A 12758-nucleotide genomic window follows, 5' to 3' on the forward strand; every position below is an offset into this window, starting at 1 on the left:
TCACTATCCGCATATCCAAGTCCCGGTAGAGGGCACTATTGTTGCCTCTCTAATTATACTAACGTCACGTGATGTTGCGAGGCGCTCGTGGCGCCATCTATCGTAAATGGCTGCAAATATATTCTCCTAATACAAAGTATTTATTTGCAGCCATTTGCGCTAGATGGCGCCACGAGCGCCTCGCAACATCAAAGCAGGGGTCTCGTAATTTATCCCACGGCCGGAAAGTGGGGACGACGCGACCATGGTGGGGACCAATAGTTGGTGGGGGTATGCAGTGATTTTCACGGTAGCGCTGCGGAGAGCTTCGCGAACGCGCATGAGCACGCATGAGGGGAATAGTAGTGGGGATCGAAATACGGGCGAAAAACAGGGGAAGCGAGCCTCGTGGGATAAATTACGAGACCCCTGCATCAAAGTCCAATTTGAAGCAAAATTTTTTAGAGAGGCAACGATAGTGCCCTCTACCGGAACTTGGATATGCGGATACGAATGAAACATTAACGAGTAATACTTAACAATGTTATTTCCATGAAGAATCTTCAAAACTGTAAAATACCAGTGCAAACAAGATGTTATTGCTCATTATTCTAAGCTTATTCCACTGCGGTTCCAATAAGACGACGCGACTATGCATGTATACTACACATACGTCAATGCGAATATCTGTCCAGCGCAATAAACTTCTCGATTGCTTTGCACAGAATATCGTACGTATGTATCGTACGTATTCTGTGAACGGAATGATTCGCGCAACGTTGACTTAAGGATTTTTTTCTTATATGATCACCGCATCCTATATCATACGTTTCCCGCCAACCTGGCAAAACATGGCTGAGCCTGTGTCGTTTCCCGCCAACCAAGCCCTCGCACTGAGCACTCGTATGGCACACCTCGGTTGTGTACTGGTACAAGTTAATTGTGTTTTCTTGTAATTTATCTCAAGTTCACCGACGAAAATGGGACAGTCGGACGACCTGGAAGACTCTATTTATAATCGGCACCAAGATCTGTGTCAAAAATTGAATATGGATGCGACCGCCGCATCCGAAGCCTGGAAATCTTACGAGACTATTCGACAAAATTACACTCTGGAGGTAATTTTTGAATGATTCCTTGCACCGAGTAGCTCGCCGATCGTTCGCCGATCAAATTTAAATCCCGCACTTTCATCGTCTTTTGTTTGCGAATCGCCGATACATCCCGATCATCGTTTGTTTACGATGCGACGACTTCTCTTGGTTCGACGTTCAACATCGTCGAATTCGCGCTTTTGTTTCAATCGAACCACTAAAGCGCACTAGTTTTAAACAGTAAAACGAAGAACGTTGATCAGGCTTATCGAGGAATCGTCGAATTCGTAAATTCGTTTAAAACCACCTAAAATGTTCATCTCCGTTATTCGTCGCCGATTGACAATACCGCAATACGATGTACGAAACGTTTTGTGTGTTCCCAGGGTGACCAGTTGCATTGGATAGGGTGTGCATTGTACGTAGCCTGCCGCAAATCGTCTATTCCTACTGTTGGAAAAACCGGCACTAACGTGGAAGGCAATTGCGTTTCGCTCACACGTCTATTACAATTGTGCAATCTACCGTTGATACATTTCTTCACGAAGAGTAAGTCTTGGGCGGACATGGCCAACATGCCGCAAGATTTTCGGTCCAAGATAGAGAAGCTCGAGGCGAACTTCGCTGTATCCATGGTTATATTCAGAAAGTATCAGCCAATTTTCACGGACATATTCAAAGACCCGGCGGATGATGTTTCGAGACCGCCGAGATCTCGAAGGCACAAGGCGATGCCTTGCACTCCCGCGAGAGTGTTCGAGTTCTGCTGGACGTTGTTCGTCTGCGTAAAAGGAGCGTTCCCAGATATCTCCGATGATCTGGTCAATTCTTATCACCTCCTCTTGGTCTGTTGCGATCTTATATATGGCAACGCTCTGCTGGCCAACAGGAAAGATCTCTTAAATCCTAATTTCTCTGGTAAATGTTTGTTGTTATACGTTTACTTGGAATGCCATTATATTCACCTCGGTATTGTTCGCCAGGTTTGCCGACGAATTTTAACGATGAAGATTACACTCCGCCTCAAACGGCGAACTGTATAGTCAGTCTGTTGTGTGAACGTCACGAAGCAATCGCGGTCGAAGCTAAAGTAATTAAGGAGTATTATCTGAAGAATCATATCGACAAGCTGTTCAACGAGAGAGTGTTGCGTGGGGACCAGTCGAACTTCTCTGGTATTCTGGAAGCTTTGAATTTCGATGGCAACAACAAGGCCGTCAACAGAGTTTATGAACAACACGTGCTCAGTGTCGGAGATTTCGATGAGAGGATTTTCTTAGGTAATCTTTTTTTTCAAATGATCGATCCGTAAACTTGCTCACATTTAAAATGAAGAAGTGAGATCGTACGTCTGTGTGCTTACTCGTCTTTCCTGCTTGAACAAGTATATATTGCGCCGAATCGGATATAGATACATTCTATAATAAAATCTCTGTAAGAGTAGTGACGTAAACGGAAAGTCTTCGTATCCGTCGTCTCGGTATTCGAAGTTAGCTCGTAGATACGCTTGTATTCTCTCGGAGCTGCTCCTTGATAAATACGGCTGGTAACTCTTATTTTTTTTATATAATCTTCCTATTTCTTTTTTTTTAACGATGCCAATCTAATCTGCGATCTTCATTTCATTGTTATTTTTTAATTTAATCTTTAATTCTAATTTTAATTTTACCATTGTGCAATATACACTTCTCGCTGTTAACCAAATTCGTGTCCGCTTTGTCTTGGCTGTGATAAAGCTGATTGGAGAAGAATAAGATTGAACGGAATATCGAGCTTGGAAGTAGTTGGCGGGGACCTAGCTTGCCACGCTAAATTGTCTAAACATATTTCGCTGAGAGGTATGTTCGATAGGAAGCAATATGAAATAATCGACTGATTCGGCACTAAACAGCATCCTGCTTCGGCATGTACCGGTTGTATCAATTCTAGTCGCATTTAACGTCGTCGCTATGCTAACGGATGGCCGTACGTTTCTACGAGCGTCATGCAAAATTTGATTCGATTTCAGGCCACGATGCCAGTAATAACATCGGCTCTCCCACGCAAATGATGAACGTCGGCGATCTTCACGAGCAATTTCAAATAAAGAGAGAACAGTACAGCGGGGTGAGTGATCGAGTACCTTGGATCCCTAGCTAGGATCGGCGCAAGACGCGGGACCGGGAGTTAAGAACCGTTTGCTTCTTTTAATTTTCATAGCAAATTCAACATTTAGCGCCAACCACGCCGTTGACCGGACGCAGTTACCTCAGACCTCAGAAAGATATTACCAACGTGACGCCGGTGTCCACCGCGACGCAGAGCGTGATCCGCCTTCAGGCGATGCTGGCGGGCCAGACGTCGTCCAGCGAGAGTCTGTTGAAAATTCTGAACGGTTGTTCCCAGGACGTGAAAACGTTCGTCGAGACGAAGGTGAAAGAGCTCGGAGAATTGTTCTGCGCCAGTTACAATAAGAGCTCGAACGTGAACGAGACGAGCTCGGATTTCGGGAGGAAGAGGCTTTACCTCGGCCAGACCCTTTTCTACAGACTCTTAGAAACGATATTGAACGACGAGAAAGGGAAGAAACCGAACTACGACGTAACGGTTGGTTGATCAGGCCAAGTTTTACGATTAAGCGAAACCGGAATCGACGCGATAACTTTTGTCTCATTATATTTGCAGAATCTATTGACGCAGGAGATCTTCATCCAGTGTTTGTTCGCGTGCTGTCTAGAAATCGTTATTTACTCGTACAAAAGTAACGACAAGGTCTTCCCGTGGATTTTGAACGCTCTCAATTTGGCCGCTTATCATTTCTACAAAGTGATAGAGATCATCGTCAGAGCGGAGGACCAGCTCTCGCGCGACGTCGTCAAGCATTTGAATCAGATAGAAGAAAAGATCTTGGAGTCACTCGCGTGGCAGAGCGACAGTCCGTTGTGGGCCGCGATCGAGTCCACGTCCAGGGGTGTCCCCAGCTGCGAGGAAGTCTCTTTGCCCGGGATGCTGGACACCGTCGATCCGAACGTCCCGGGGCAGCCAGTGTTGAGAAGAATCGCTTTGGATCGTGGCACTCATCACGACGTGCAACAAAGTCCCATCTCTTCTGCATCGGAAAGATTCCAGTCCCCCGTTGCGTCTTCCTTGGCCAAGAAACGTCTGTTCCCCGACGCCCGAGTCGGCGGCCAGAGCATCCTGCGAGTGACCGGTCAGAGCGTTCTACCAGCGTCGAAGCTGCTGACCATCGACGGTAACTCGAAGATACTTCTGGTGCCGGAGCAGATCACGGTTCCCAGATCGTCCGGCTCCATACAGGCCGCGTCGACTCCTTTGCAAACCGTGACGGTCAACCGGGAAGCGGTAAAGTCGAAGCGAACCGGTTCCGTCGCGCTCTTCTTCAGAAAGTTCTACATCCTGGCCAGCGTACGCATGCTGGACCTGTGCGGATCGTTGGAGATCATGGACACCGATTTGAAGAAGAAGATATGGACGATCTTCGAGTATTCGATCAAAGAGAGAACGGAGCTGATGAAGGATCGTCATCTCGATCAGATTTTGATGTGTGCAATTTACGTGATATGCAAACTGGCGAAGATGGAGAAGAACTCGTTCACCGAGATAATGCGATGTTACCGATTGCAACCGCAGGCGGAGTCGCACATTTACAGATCGGTACTTATAGCGAAAACGTCGTCGTCCGGCGAGACGACGCAGAGCAGCAACGAGGAGACACCGAGGGAGACGTCGGAACAGGAAACGAAACCGGCACCTCCGACGCCCACGAACATGGCTGGAACGTCGCAGAATTTCGGCGAAGAGACGCGCGGCGATTTGATCAAGTTCTATAACACGGTCTACGTGCCGCAGGTGAAAGAGGTGGCGAATAAATTGGGACTGGCCCGCGGGAGTGTGATGAATCTCTCGTTGAGTCCTCTGCCGAAGGGGAAACCACCCGCGAGTTCGCCGGTGAGACGGGTCACCAGTAGTATCATGACCCGTACGCTGGACCCGAAGGCCATCTCGGCTTCGCCGGCGCCGCAGCTCAGCTACTGTTTCAGTCGTAGTCCAGCCAAGGTAAATTTCATTCGCGCTTCCATACGTCTGACGTGCGTACGACGAGCTCTTTCCTTTTATTTTCTCGTTTTCTACCTTTAGGATTTGGAGGCCATTAATAAGATGATGATCTCCGTGGATCCGAAGAAGTCCGTTGGCAAGCGACTTTTAGCCGACGAAACCGACGTGGAGATGTCCGAGGGACCGTCACCGATTAAAAAGACGACCGTGATTGCGCGCAAAATGGATATTATAATTGGTGAACGGCGCACACAGAATCACTAAAAGGACGCCGAGCTAGATCGTTAGAAGGGAGGAGAAATTTCTTTGAACAGTCGATCGGGCTATTAGTTTCGAGGATGCATTATTCTTTCTTGGCTGTGCGGCTTGAAGTGATCGATGTTCGTTTTGCATGCACAATTGTGTCAGGAGCAAACGAGCCCGACACCTCGTATCGTACGTAAGTAAATACGATACTGTTACGTTGGGAAAACCGAAGCCAGGGTTATATTTCCAGTGCTTTCTCCTGCAGTTGAAAGTATTTCGATCGAACTACCGCGTTCCGAGACGTAGAGAAAGTAATTTGGGCATTTTCTTACTTCTTTTTTAGTTGATAGTTCCATTTTAATCTTTCTAACGTAGCCTTGTTCACGTTATGTAAGTATTTTATTGTCTCATATGAGAAAAGAGTGATAAATCGTAGTGGGCACAAATGATTCATTTGAGTTCTCTATTTATCGATTTCGATGATCAACCGATACTTGGATCCAGCTATCTACTCTCCGAGCTAGTGTGTAACTTGTGATTATGATGTATGTACGTTGAATTTTTGTAACAGTTACGGCCATAGGTAGACGGTAAATGAAAGTTTATTTTTTACCAGTAGATTTAAGCATGCTGCGAGGGCAATCGGCCCCTCGATCGATGGGCGCGCGAACACGATTTTGGGTGATATTTAATTCGAGTTGCTAAGAAGGAAATTTGTCAACATGTGTTTTTCTCTGTCCTTCGGACATTACGATAAGTTATTCGCGTTGCTCGATGTTTAATTCGTTTAGTCACGCGTAGCGGTGCGTATTTTAGACTTAAGCTTTTTCAAATTCGATTTTCTGATCTCATTGAGTCTGTCTTTTTTTATTACGAACGTTAACGCTGTTAACGATTAAAGTAACATTGAATTTAGGAAACGTAGGAAGAGAAATTTTGCTGAGACGTGCGGAACAATTTCTCGTAATGAGTCATTTCTATGTGAAAGGATTCCCGGGAACGGAAGTCGTGATGTAATTATAGTATACAGACAACGATTTGTTAACATCGCTGTTACATGCAAATAATGAATTTGCAAGGTTTTTGTAATTTCAGTCAGGCGATGATACATGATATGTATGTATGTATGTATGTATGTATGTATGTATGAATGTATGTATGTATGTATGTATGTATGTATGTATGTATGTATGTAGTACATACTTCGCTTCTACGCAATTATGGCAGTTCCTCTAACGACTTCTTTTAGATAAAAATTGTAAAGAATTTTTATTGGCTTGTAATAATTATTGAATAGTTTATGCGTACGTGTACATAGTATTGTAATTCGCAAGTAAATTAGAAAGAATAAAAGTCGGAAATTTTATATGTTAACACCTGTTCTACGTGAGGTAAAGTTTAAACCTGAAGTGCGATTGGAGCTCGAGGGAAATTGTGTAGAATCGGAGGAATACCGATGTAAGGTGTTCGCCTTCTCTCTCTCTCTCTCTCTCTCTCTCTCTCTCTCTCTTACATAGTCTACGCAGCATGCGGCTTGCGTCCCCGTTCTCGATCTGGTATCTGGTCAATCTGGTGTGATCTGGTGGCATCTACTGGCATCTTCGGCTCGTGCGATACCCCGGTCTTTAGTATCATTGGTATCATTGAGGAATGATGAGAAAGAAATTCCTCAGATCTTGTAAGTGAGAGAAACTTGAAATTTATTAGAGTAGTATTATTATGGTACAGTTCTCTCCTGAACCAGACGATTAACGTTCAAATGTGACGTAATATGTATATTCGACAGTTGTGTAGAGTGACTGATGTGTCCAGAGTCTGAGCTACGTTTAAAAACTGAAATGAACGATATACTTTGACTAACGAATTGTGATATAATTAACGTAAGTAACGTAAGTAACCTATAACAGTCACACGTGTATTAGACAAATACTTTGAATAAAATATCGCGGTAAACCTGTGCAAGTCGGAAATGTATTCTTTCATCAAAGTGCGAAGTACACGACTGCAGCTTGTATCTCGACGCGTGTTCACCGACTGCACAAAATGCAATAAATCAAGAGAATTTAAGTTTATGGATAAACTTATAAAGAAAGGCCAGTCGAAGAGGTGCATACAGTTTCACTGTGCATGCCATTAAGTATTTCTTTATCTAAACTGTTCATAAATTCAGGGGTCCACTGGAGCCGTTGATGAACTCTCACGGAGAACCAAAGACGCGTCTCTCGGTGCATACACTGAGAAGAATGACTGTGTTGAACCAAGTTTTCATGGAGTATATTACGGATATCATGTCCACTGGAGAGATCGAGCCAGAGATTCTGAATAGGAATATGGAAATCTCGCATATCAAAGTGACTCCAGATTTTAAACTGTTGAACGTGTACTGGATAGACCACGACATGTCCACAAAGTATTCAGACACGGAGGAGTTGCTCAAGAAGTGTGGCTTCAAGTTGAGGCAAGAGCTGTCCAAACTTCGTGTAATAGGTCGCGTTCCTCCGATTCAATTTGTCAAATGCAAAGGTGTCCATCTATTGAAGGAGGTAGAAGAAAAATTGAGGCAATTGGGCCTCAACGAAAATCATGTACCAAATCCATATCCGGATGTCTTGCGTCACACTGTTTCCGCGGCAATGACTGTCGACGCTACTACTGCGGGAACAGAGAACGATAAAAATGGTGAAACTGCGGAGGTCTTCAGTGTGACTATACCTGTAATGAAACACGATGTGTTCGGATTAGATCATTATCGGATTATGACGAAGGTACCTTGTCGGAACCGTTCAAGCATCGAAAGCATCGAAAGCATCGAAAAGACTGATAATCATATTGTTTTTCTACAGATAAAAGCTTCATTGAATGTACCGAAGAAAGCAGTGAAAAATCTAGAGTCGGATTCTCGTTTTAAAGTAAAAACAGAGAATGTCTCGGATTCCTTAACTGAGGAAGAGCAAAAGGAACAGTTCATTAAATTCTTGAAGCACAAGCGAAAGGAGCGAAAACTTAAATTGAAGAATCACAAAGAATCACAAATGTACGATCTCGTAGAAGATGATAACGATAACGAGGATTACGAGATCGACCACGACTACTTCTACTACAACGAGAATGATAATTACGTTGACGACGATGTCGACGAACGATGTGACGAGGAGTTGAATAAAAAACGTTAATAATGAATCGATGCACAAATTATTTGGGACACACGTTACACAGAGAGGGAGGCGTATCAACTGCGAACAACGGATACAGATCAGTTTCACAGGTAATTTTATTCTATATTACATCTGTACAGAACGTACAATTTTTCCACTAGGATTTACAACATGATGTTTATCATCCAAATTATTGATCCCATCGTTAATTCGATTCGATCGAATATCACTCGCTTCTGCAATGACAAATAGTCGCGTGAAAATCCTACCGTTACTGTTCCTTAGGATTTACCTACATTAAAGTGCACGTTTGTACTTACATTCGTAAAAGAGGGAATCGTGACGCTAATCGTAAGAAAAGTATTGGCATCTGATTCATTCGGGATTCGGCGATTCGAGTGATGCGGCGAGTGAGCATCGTTGTATTAGTGAACTTAAACTAAGGAGCGAGTGTACCGTTACGTTCGGAACGATCGTGAACGTGTTATAAATTACAAAATTAACAGCATAAAACGTATAAATTAGAAATTAAATTGTACAATAATATTAGTCAACGCGTGATTGCTGTTTGGTATGTTTTGCTGTACATACGCATACACCTAATCTAAACCACATGTCACGCAGTTTGACTGCGCGTTAAAGCAAACAAGTACGATTCAGCGCTAAAGGTTTTAAGCTAAGTTTCAACTAGATCGTGTTTGCGTCGTGTTCAATTCCTGTTCCTGCACGGCCTTCGTGTCAACCAGACCCTCCGGCAAAGCAAGCGTCACGTCTTGCTCGCTTAACGGTTTAACGTTCGGACGAACGTTCGACGATGTCAAATGGGACATCGAATCGGTCACATTGCACGCTTCCAGTACGTATTTATTGAAAATTTCACTCTTGTCGGCGTAAACGTGATGCCCAGCTCCCGTTATCGCCTAGAAAATGGCAAACATAGTTCAATCGTCGATTTCACGATTTACATTTCTACTGCCACCTTTATATGTATGTACCTGAACATTGATGTAAGACGAGGATCTAGCTAGCTTCAGTGTTTCCCAAGACGAATTGTCGACCCAAGATCGACTGCCATACAGTAGAGTTATGGGGATCTCGGGATTTATCTTGTCCATTCTTCTTACAATAGGATTTTTAGCCCAACCGAAGTGTTGCATCATCGCATGAAATGCACCCTCGCCCCTTGTCATAAGTAAAATCGAATTCGAATCGAAACAGACACGATCATTGAGCTCGATACGTTTAACGATTACTTACGACGGTGTCTGGGCATTGCATTGATGAAGATATTGCGAAACCACGGCCGTGTCCTCCTTCAGTACAGGCGCAAATTTTTTCACTATATCCGGCCTCGTTTTCTCGATCAACCATTGCCCTGAAGAGAATGATATTGTTCTTGAGATCATCGATCACAACGATATGGATTCGATCGGGTATCTCGCGACGAACTAACCGAACGGCCCTGCTACCCTCACCGGCCACAGCGGGTTCAACGGTTCAATTATGTACGCTATAACTTTCACCCACATGGGTGCCCTCGCGATTCGTTCTACGGGTCTTTCAGGGAAGCCCCACGGGTCGGCAAGGATCAGATGCTTGATCCTTTCCGGGTGTTGCATACTGTACGAGGCCGCTAGAAAACCGCCCATCGAATGACCCAACAGAACGAATTTATCTAATTGCATTTCCCTCCTCCATTCCTCGATGGAACGGACCAGCTGATTCTCAGCCACGTGCGCTTCGTTACTGAAAACGGGGCGACTGCTTCTGCCGAAGCCTGTGGATAGAAGTAACGAAACGTGTTATGCGAAACCTGTGAGAGACGTGTGGGAGAACGAAATAATATTTAATAATTATACGCGAGATGAAATCTCATCGATAGCGAATTGCAAATATAGAGGAAAGAAAGCGCAGCGTTGTTCTTCTCACAATTGCGATTCCAAAAAGTTCTATGTTGGAACATGATACGCACTTACGCGATGATTGCACCATACGTACGGATTTGAGTGAGATACGTGTCGTCTGGTCATCGTAAGATTAGAGATAAAGTTTAAAAACTTGCTCTGTATGATTTTACCTAGTATGTCAATGGCATACACTGGCCTTTGAGATGCCAGTGCATCGAGATTTAGACACCATAACGCTACTCCTGCTCCTAAGCCATGTAGCAGGACGATCGGTATCTTTGGCGATTCCTCGTTGAGGGAAATGGTCCAAATTTTATCAGACGTTCCCACGACCGGGCCTATGTCGACGTACCATCCTCGATACGCGGTCCTCAAACCTGTACCGTACAAAACAAAAGTTGGAAAATTGTTCCCGACTGTAAGTGGATCCACGTGATAAAAGGACTCACATGAAAGAATTTTCTTCTCCGCAGCACGTAACATAGTTGAAGATGTGCCAGACCAGCTAAACCATTCCCAAATCCAGCTAATGGAGAAAGACAATCGGTTATGAATTACGAAATACGAATGATGAAGCGACAAGCTATCGTTTCTTAATTCTACGTTGTGCTCTATGAACTTTCGACAGTATTTATTTATTAAACGCAAGGTTCAAAGTAACGTTCAACGAGGTACATACCATTGATTCGAATCATTTTATTATGTGGTATGAATGTGACGTGTGGTGTTATGATTTAAATGACACTGAACTTGAAAAATTGACAATCTTGACAAGCGTGACGAGCAGAAGTACGCGACCGCTGAATCGCTCTACATGAATCGCTCGACGGGTGAATCAAGAAGGGATGAATTACCTATGCACATTTACATAAACTAAACCACAAATCGAATCTATTACACACGTCTCTTTGGTTAAGATTACTCATGCTAAGATTGTTCAGCTCGTGACCTTGAAATGCGACAGCCCAACGTGACAGTTAATTCGTTCACTTCCATGATCTTTTCCCTCTTATATATCATCGTACACCTATCATTACGAGATACATCCACGTATACGTATATCTATAATACAGATCTATTAATGACAGTCTTCGTCGACGACGAAACGGAGCGAGATCGGGAGGGTCTGTTTCTTATTTGAATTTCTCACACGAAAGATCGTGCAATCGCAATGATGTAACGTCACCGAGACTTGCGGTAAACTAGCGGTTCCAAGATCAAACCGACCGAGCCCGACGGAAAAAATCAATGAGAGACCCGTGGAATCAGAAAAGACGGATGACAGTTAAACTACGAGAACGCGTTTAATCGTAAGATTTGTTTCGGTACCTTTTCGATTTGACAACTTCATGATCTGCCATTGGCTTCTATACCGCTTCCACTGTACACCGTTCGTTTACGACGATTTCTTTGTTGACAGTGGTAAAACAGTGAGTTCTGCGTAACCAATTCTATTATACTCGGTGCCGATTCCTGCTCCTGCTTCGGTACTTCTGTAGGAACATAAAAGGGTGGGAGAATCAGCTGATGCGATGCACCTACTATTCTACTGCGTGGAGACGGAGTACGAGAGCTCCTGACACACTCGTAACGAAGCGAAAATACGCAGATTTATCGTCACGTTGTTGCACGCGTATCAGTTTCAAGGCATCCAGTAATTATGCTTTATCAATTCACTGTCTGCCTCGAGTCATGTATGTACGATAGAGTGTCACAAACGAGCGTAACGTAACCTAAAAACTCGGGCGACGACCACCTACGTGTGCGGCGCTATCGTGACTTGTTCTTTCAGAAATGCAAAGTCAACTCGTTCAGTAGTACCAGATTCCGTTTTCATCGGTTCGTCGAATGTATCTCATAGAATTTAACGACCAATTTTTATCGCGCTTCTATACTTACGATTTGAACACTTTTTTCCCCAAAATATTTTCTCGTATTGTTTTATTTCTCTGAATGGAACTTTATCAAAACAGATGGTAGCTCAGAGGGAAGTCTTTCGTGAAGCACAATTAAAAGATAAGCACTGTGTCGCATCGTTATCGAAAAAGATTGATAGACCTTTGAACATGGACACCGAGAGAGGGGCAGCTGATCGACTTTATATTTAAACGGTTAGAAATATAAATCGGTATGTACAGTCTCAGCTTATCTGGTAATTAAATGATCGACATGATCCCCGCCGTCCTTTATATTCTCATGAAATAAACGAAACTAATGCTACGGTCACGGTATCTTTGTAACAGGCAATAGAGTGTAAGCGTGATACAATGAGGAATACCAGACAAGACATTTCGTAATGATTAGAGAGTCTCTGTACTCTG

General features: G+C 43.8%; 3 protein-coding genes across 9 annotated transcripts; 2 read left to right on the forward strand and 1 right to left on the reverse strand.

Moving 5' to 3' along the window:
• Nucleotides 1–480: 480 nt before the first annotated feature.
• LOC108628994 (retinoblastoma-like protein 1) lies at nucleotides 481–6741 on the forward strand. 2 transcript variants are annotated; one of them, XM_026816911.1, is made up of 8 exons: nucleotides 481–1097; nucleotides 1460–1991; nucleotides 2057–2353; nucleotides 2810–2911; nucleotides 3082–3179; nucleotides 3273–3659; nucleotides 3738–5129; nucleotides 5211–6741. In XM_026816911.1, the coding sequence occupies exons 1-8, from the start codon at nucleotides 960–962 to the stop codon at nucleotides 5391–5393; spliced, it is 3129 nt and encodes a 1042-aa protein (XP_026672712.1). In that variant the 5' UTR covers nucleotides 481–959; the 3' UTR covers nucleotides 5394–6741. The 2 variants fall into 2 exon arrangements, with proteins under 2 accessions (XP_026672712.1, XP_026672713.1); XM_026816912.1 differs by lacking the exon at nucleotides 2810–2911 and having other exon boundaries at nucleotides 482–1097.
• On the forward strand, nucleotides 5414–8555 carry LOC108628923 (uncharacterized). Its single transcript, XM_018031156.2, has 4 exons — nucleotides 5414–7053; nucleotides 7162–7481; nucleotides 7546–8140; nucleotides 8219–8555. Exons 2-4 carry the CDS (start codon nucleotides 7345–7347, stop codon nucleotides 8546–8548), a joined length of 1062 nt encoding a protein of 353 aa, XP_017886645.2. The 5' UTR covers nucleotides 5414–7053; nucleotides 7162–7344; the 3' UTR covers nucleotides 8549–8555.
• A 73-nt stretch (nucleotides 8556–8628) lies between these two features.
• Nucleotides 8629–12698, reverse strand: puml (pummelig). 6 transcript variants are annotated; one of them, XR_001916817.2, is made up of 9 exons: nucleotides 11767–12135; nucleotides 11387–11499; nucleotides 10887–10963; nucleotides 10608–10814; nucleotides 9984–10307; nucleotides 9788–9905; nucleotides 9526–9712; nucleotides 8851–9450; nucleotides 8629–8766 (listed from the first exon to the last, which is right to left on the reverse strand). XR_001916817.2 is itself a non-coding variant. In XM_018031294.2 (9 exons), the coding sequence occupies exons 3-9, from the start codon at nucleotides 11455–11457 to the stop codon at nucleotides 9214–9216; spliced, it is 1221 nt and encodes a 406-aa protein (XP_017886783.1). In that variant the 5' UTR covers nucleotides 11458–11499; nucleotides 11767–11930; nucleotides 12337–12698; the 3' UTR covers nucleotides 8629–9213. The 6 variants fall into 6 exon arrangements, 5 of the variants coding, with proteins under 5 accessions (XP_017886783.1, XP_017886785.1, XP_017886784.1 ...); XM_018031294.2 differs by adding an exon at nucleotides 12337–12698 and having other exon boundaries at nucleotides 8629–9450; nucleotides 11767–11930; XM_018031296.2 differs by lacking the exon at nucleotides 11387–11499 and having other exon boundaries at nucleotides 8629–9450; nucleotides 11767–12134.
• Nucleotides 12699–12758: the final 60 nt, after the last annotated feature.

Source organism: Ceratina calcarata, unplaced genomic scaffold (assembly GCF_001652005.2).
Source record: "Ceratina calcarata isolate Rehan_Ccalc_2016 unplaced genomic scaffold, ASM165200v1 scaffold551.2, whole genome shotgun sequence".
Taxonomy (NCBI): domain Eukaryota; kingdom Metazoa; phylum Arthropoda; class Insecta; order Hymenoptera; family Apidae; genus Ceratina; species Ceratina calcarata.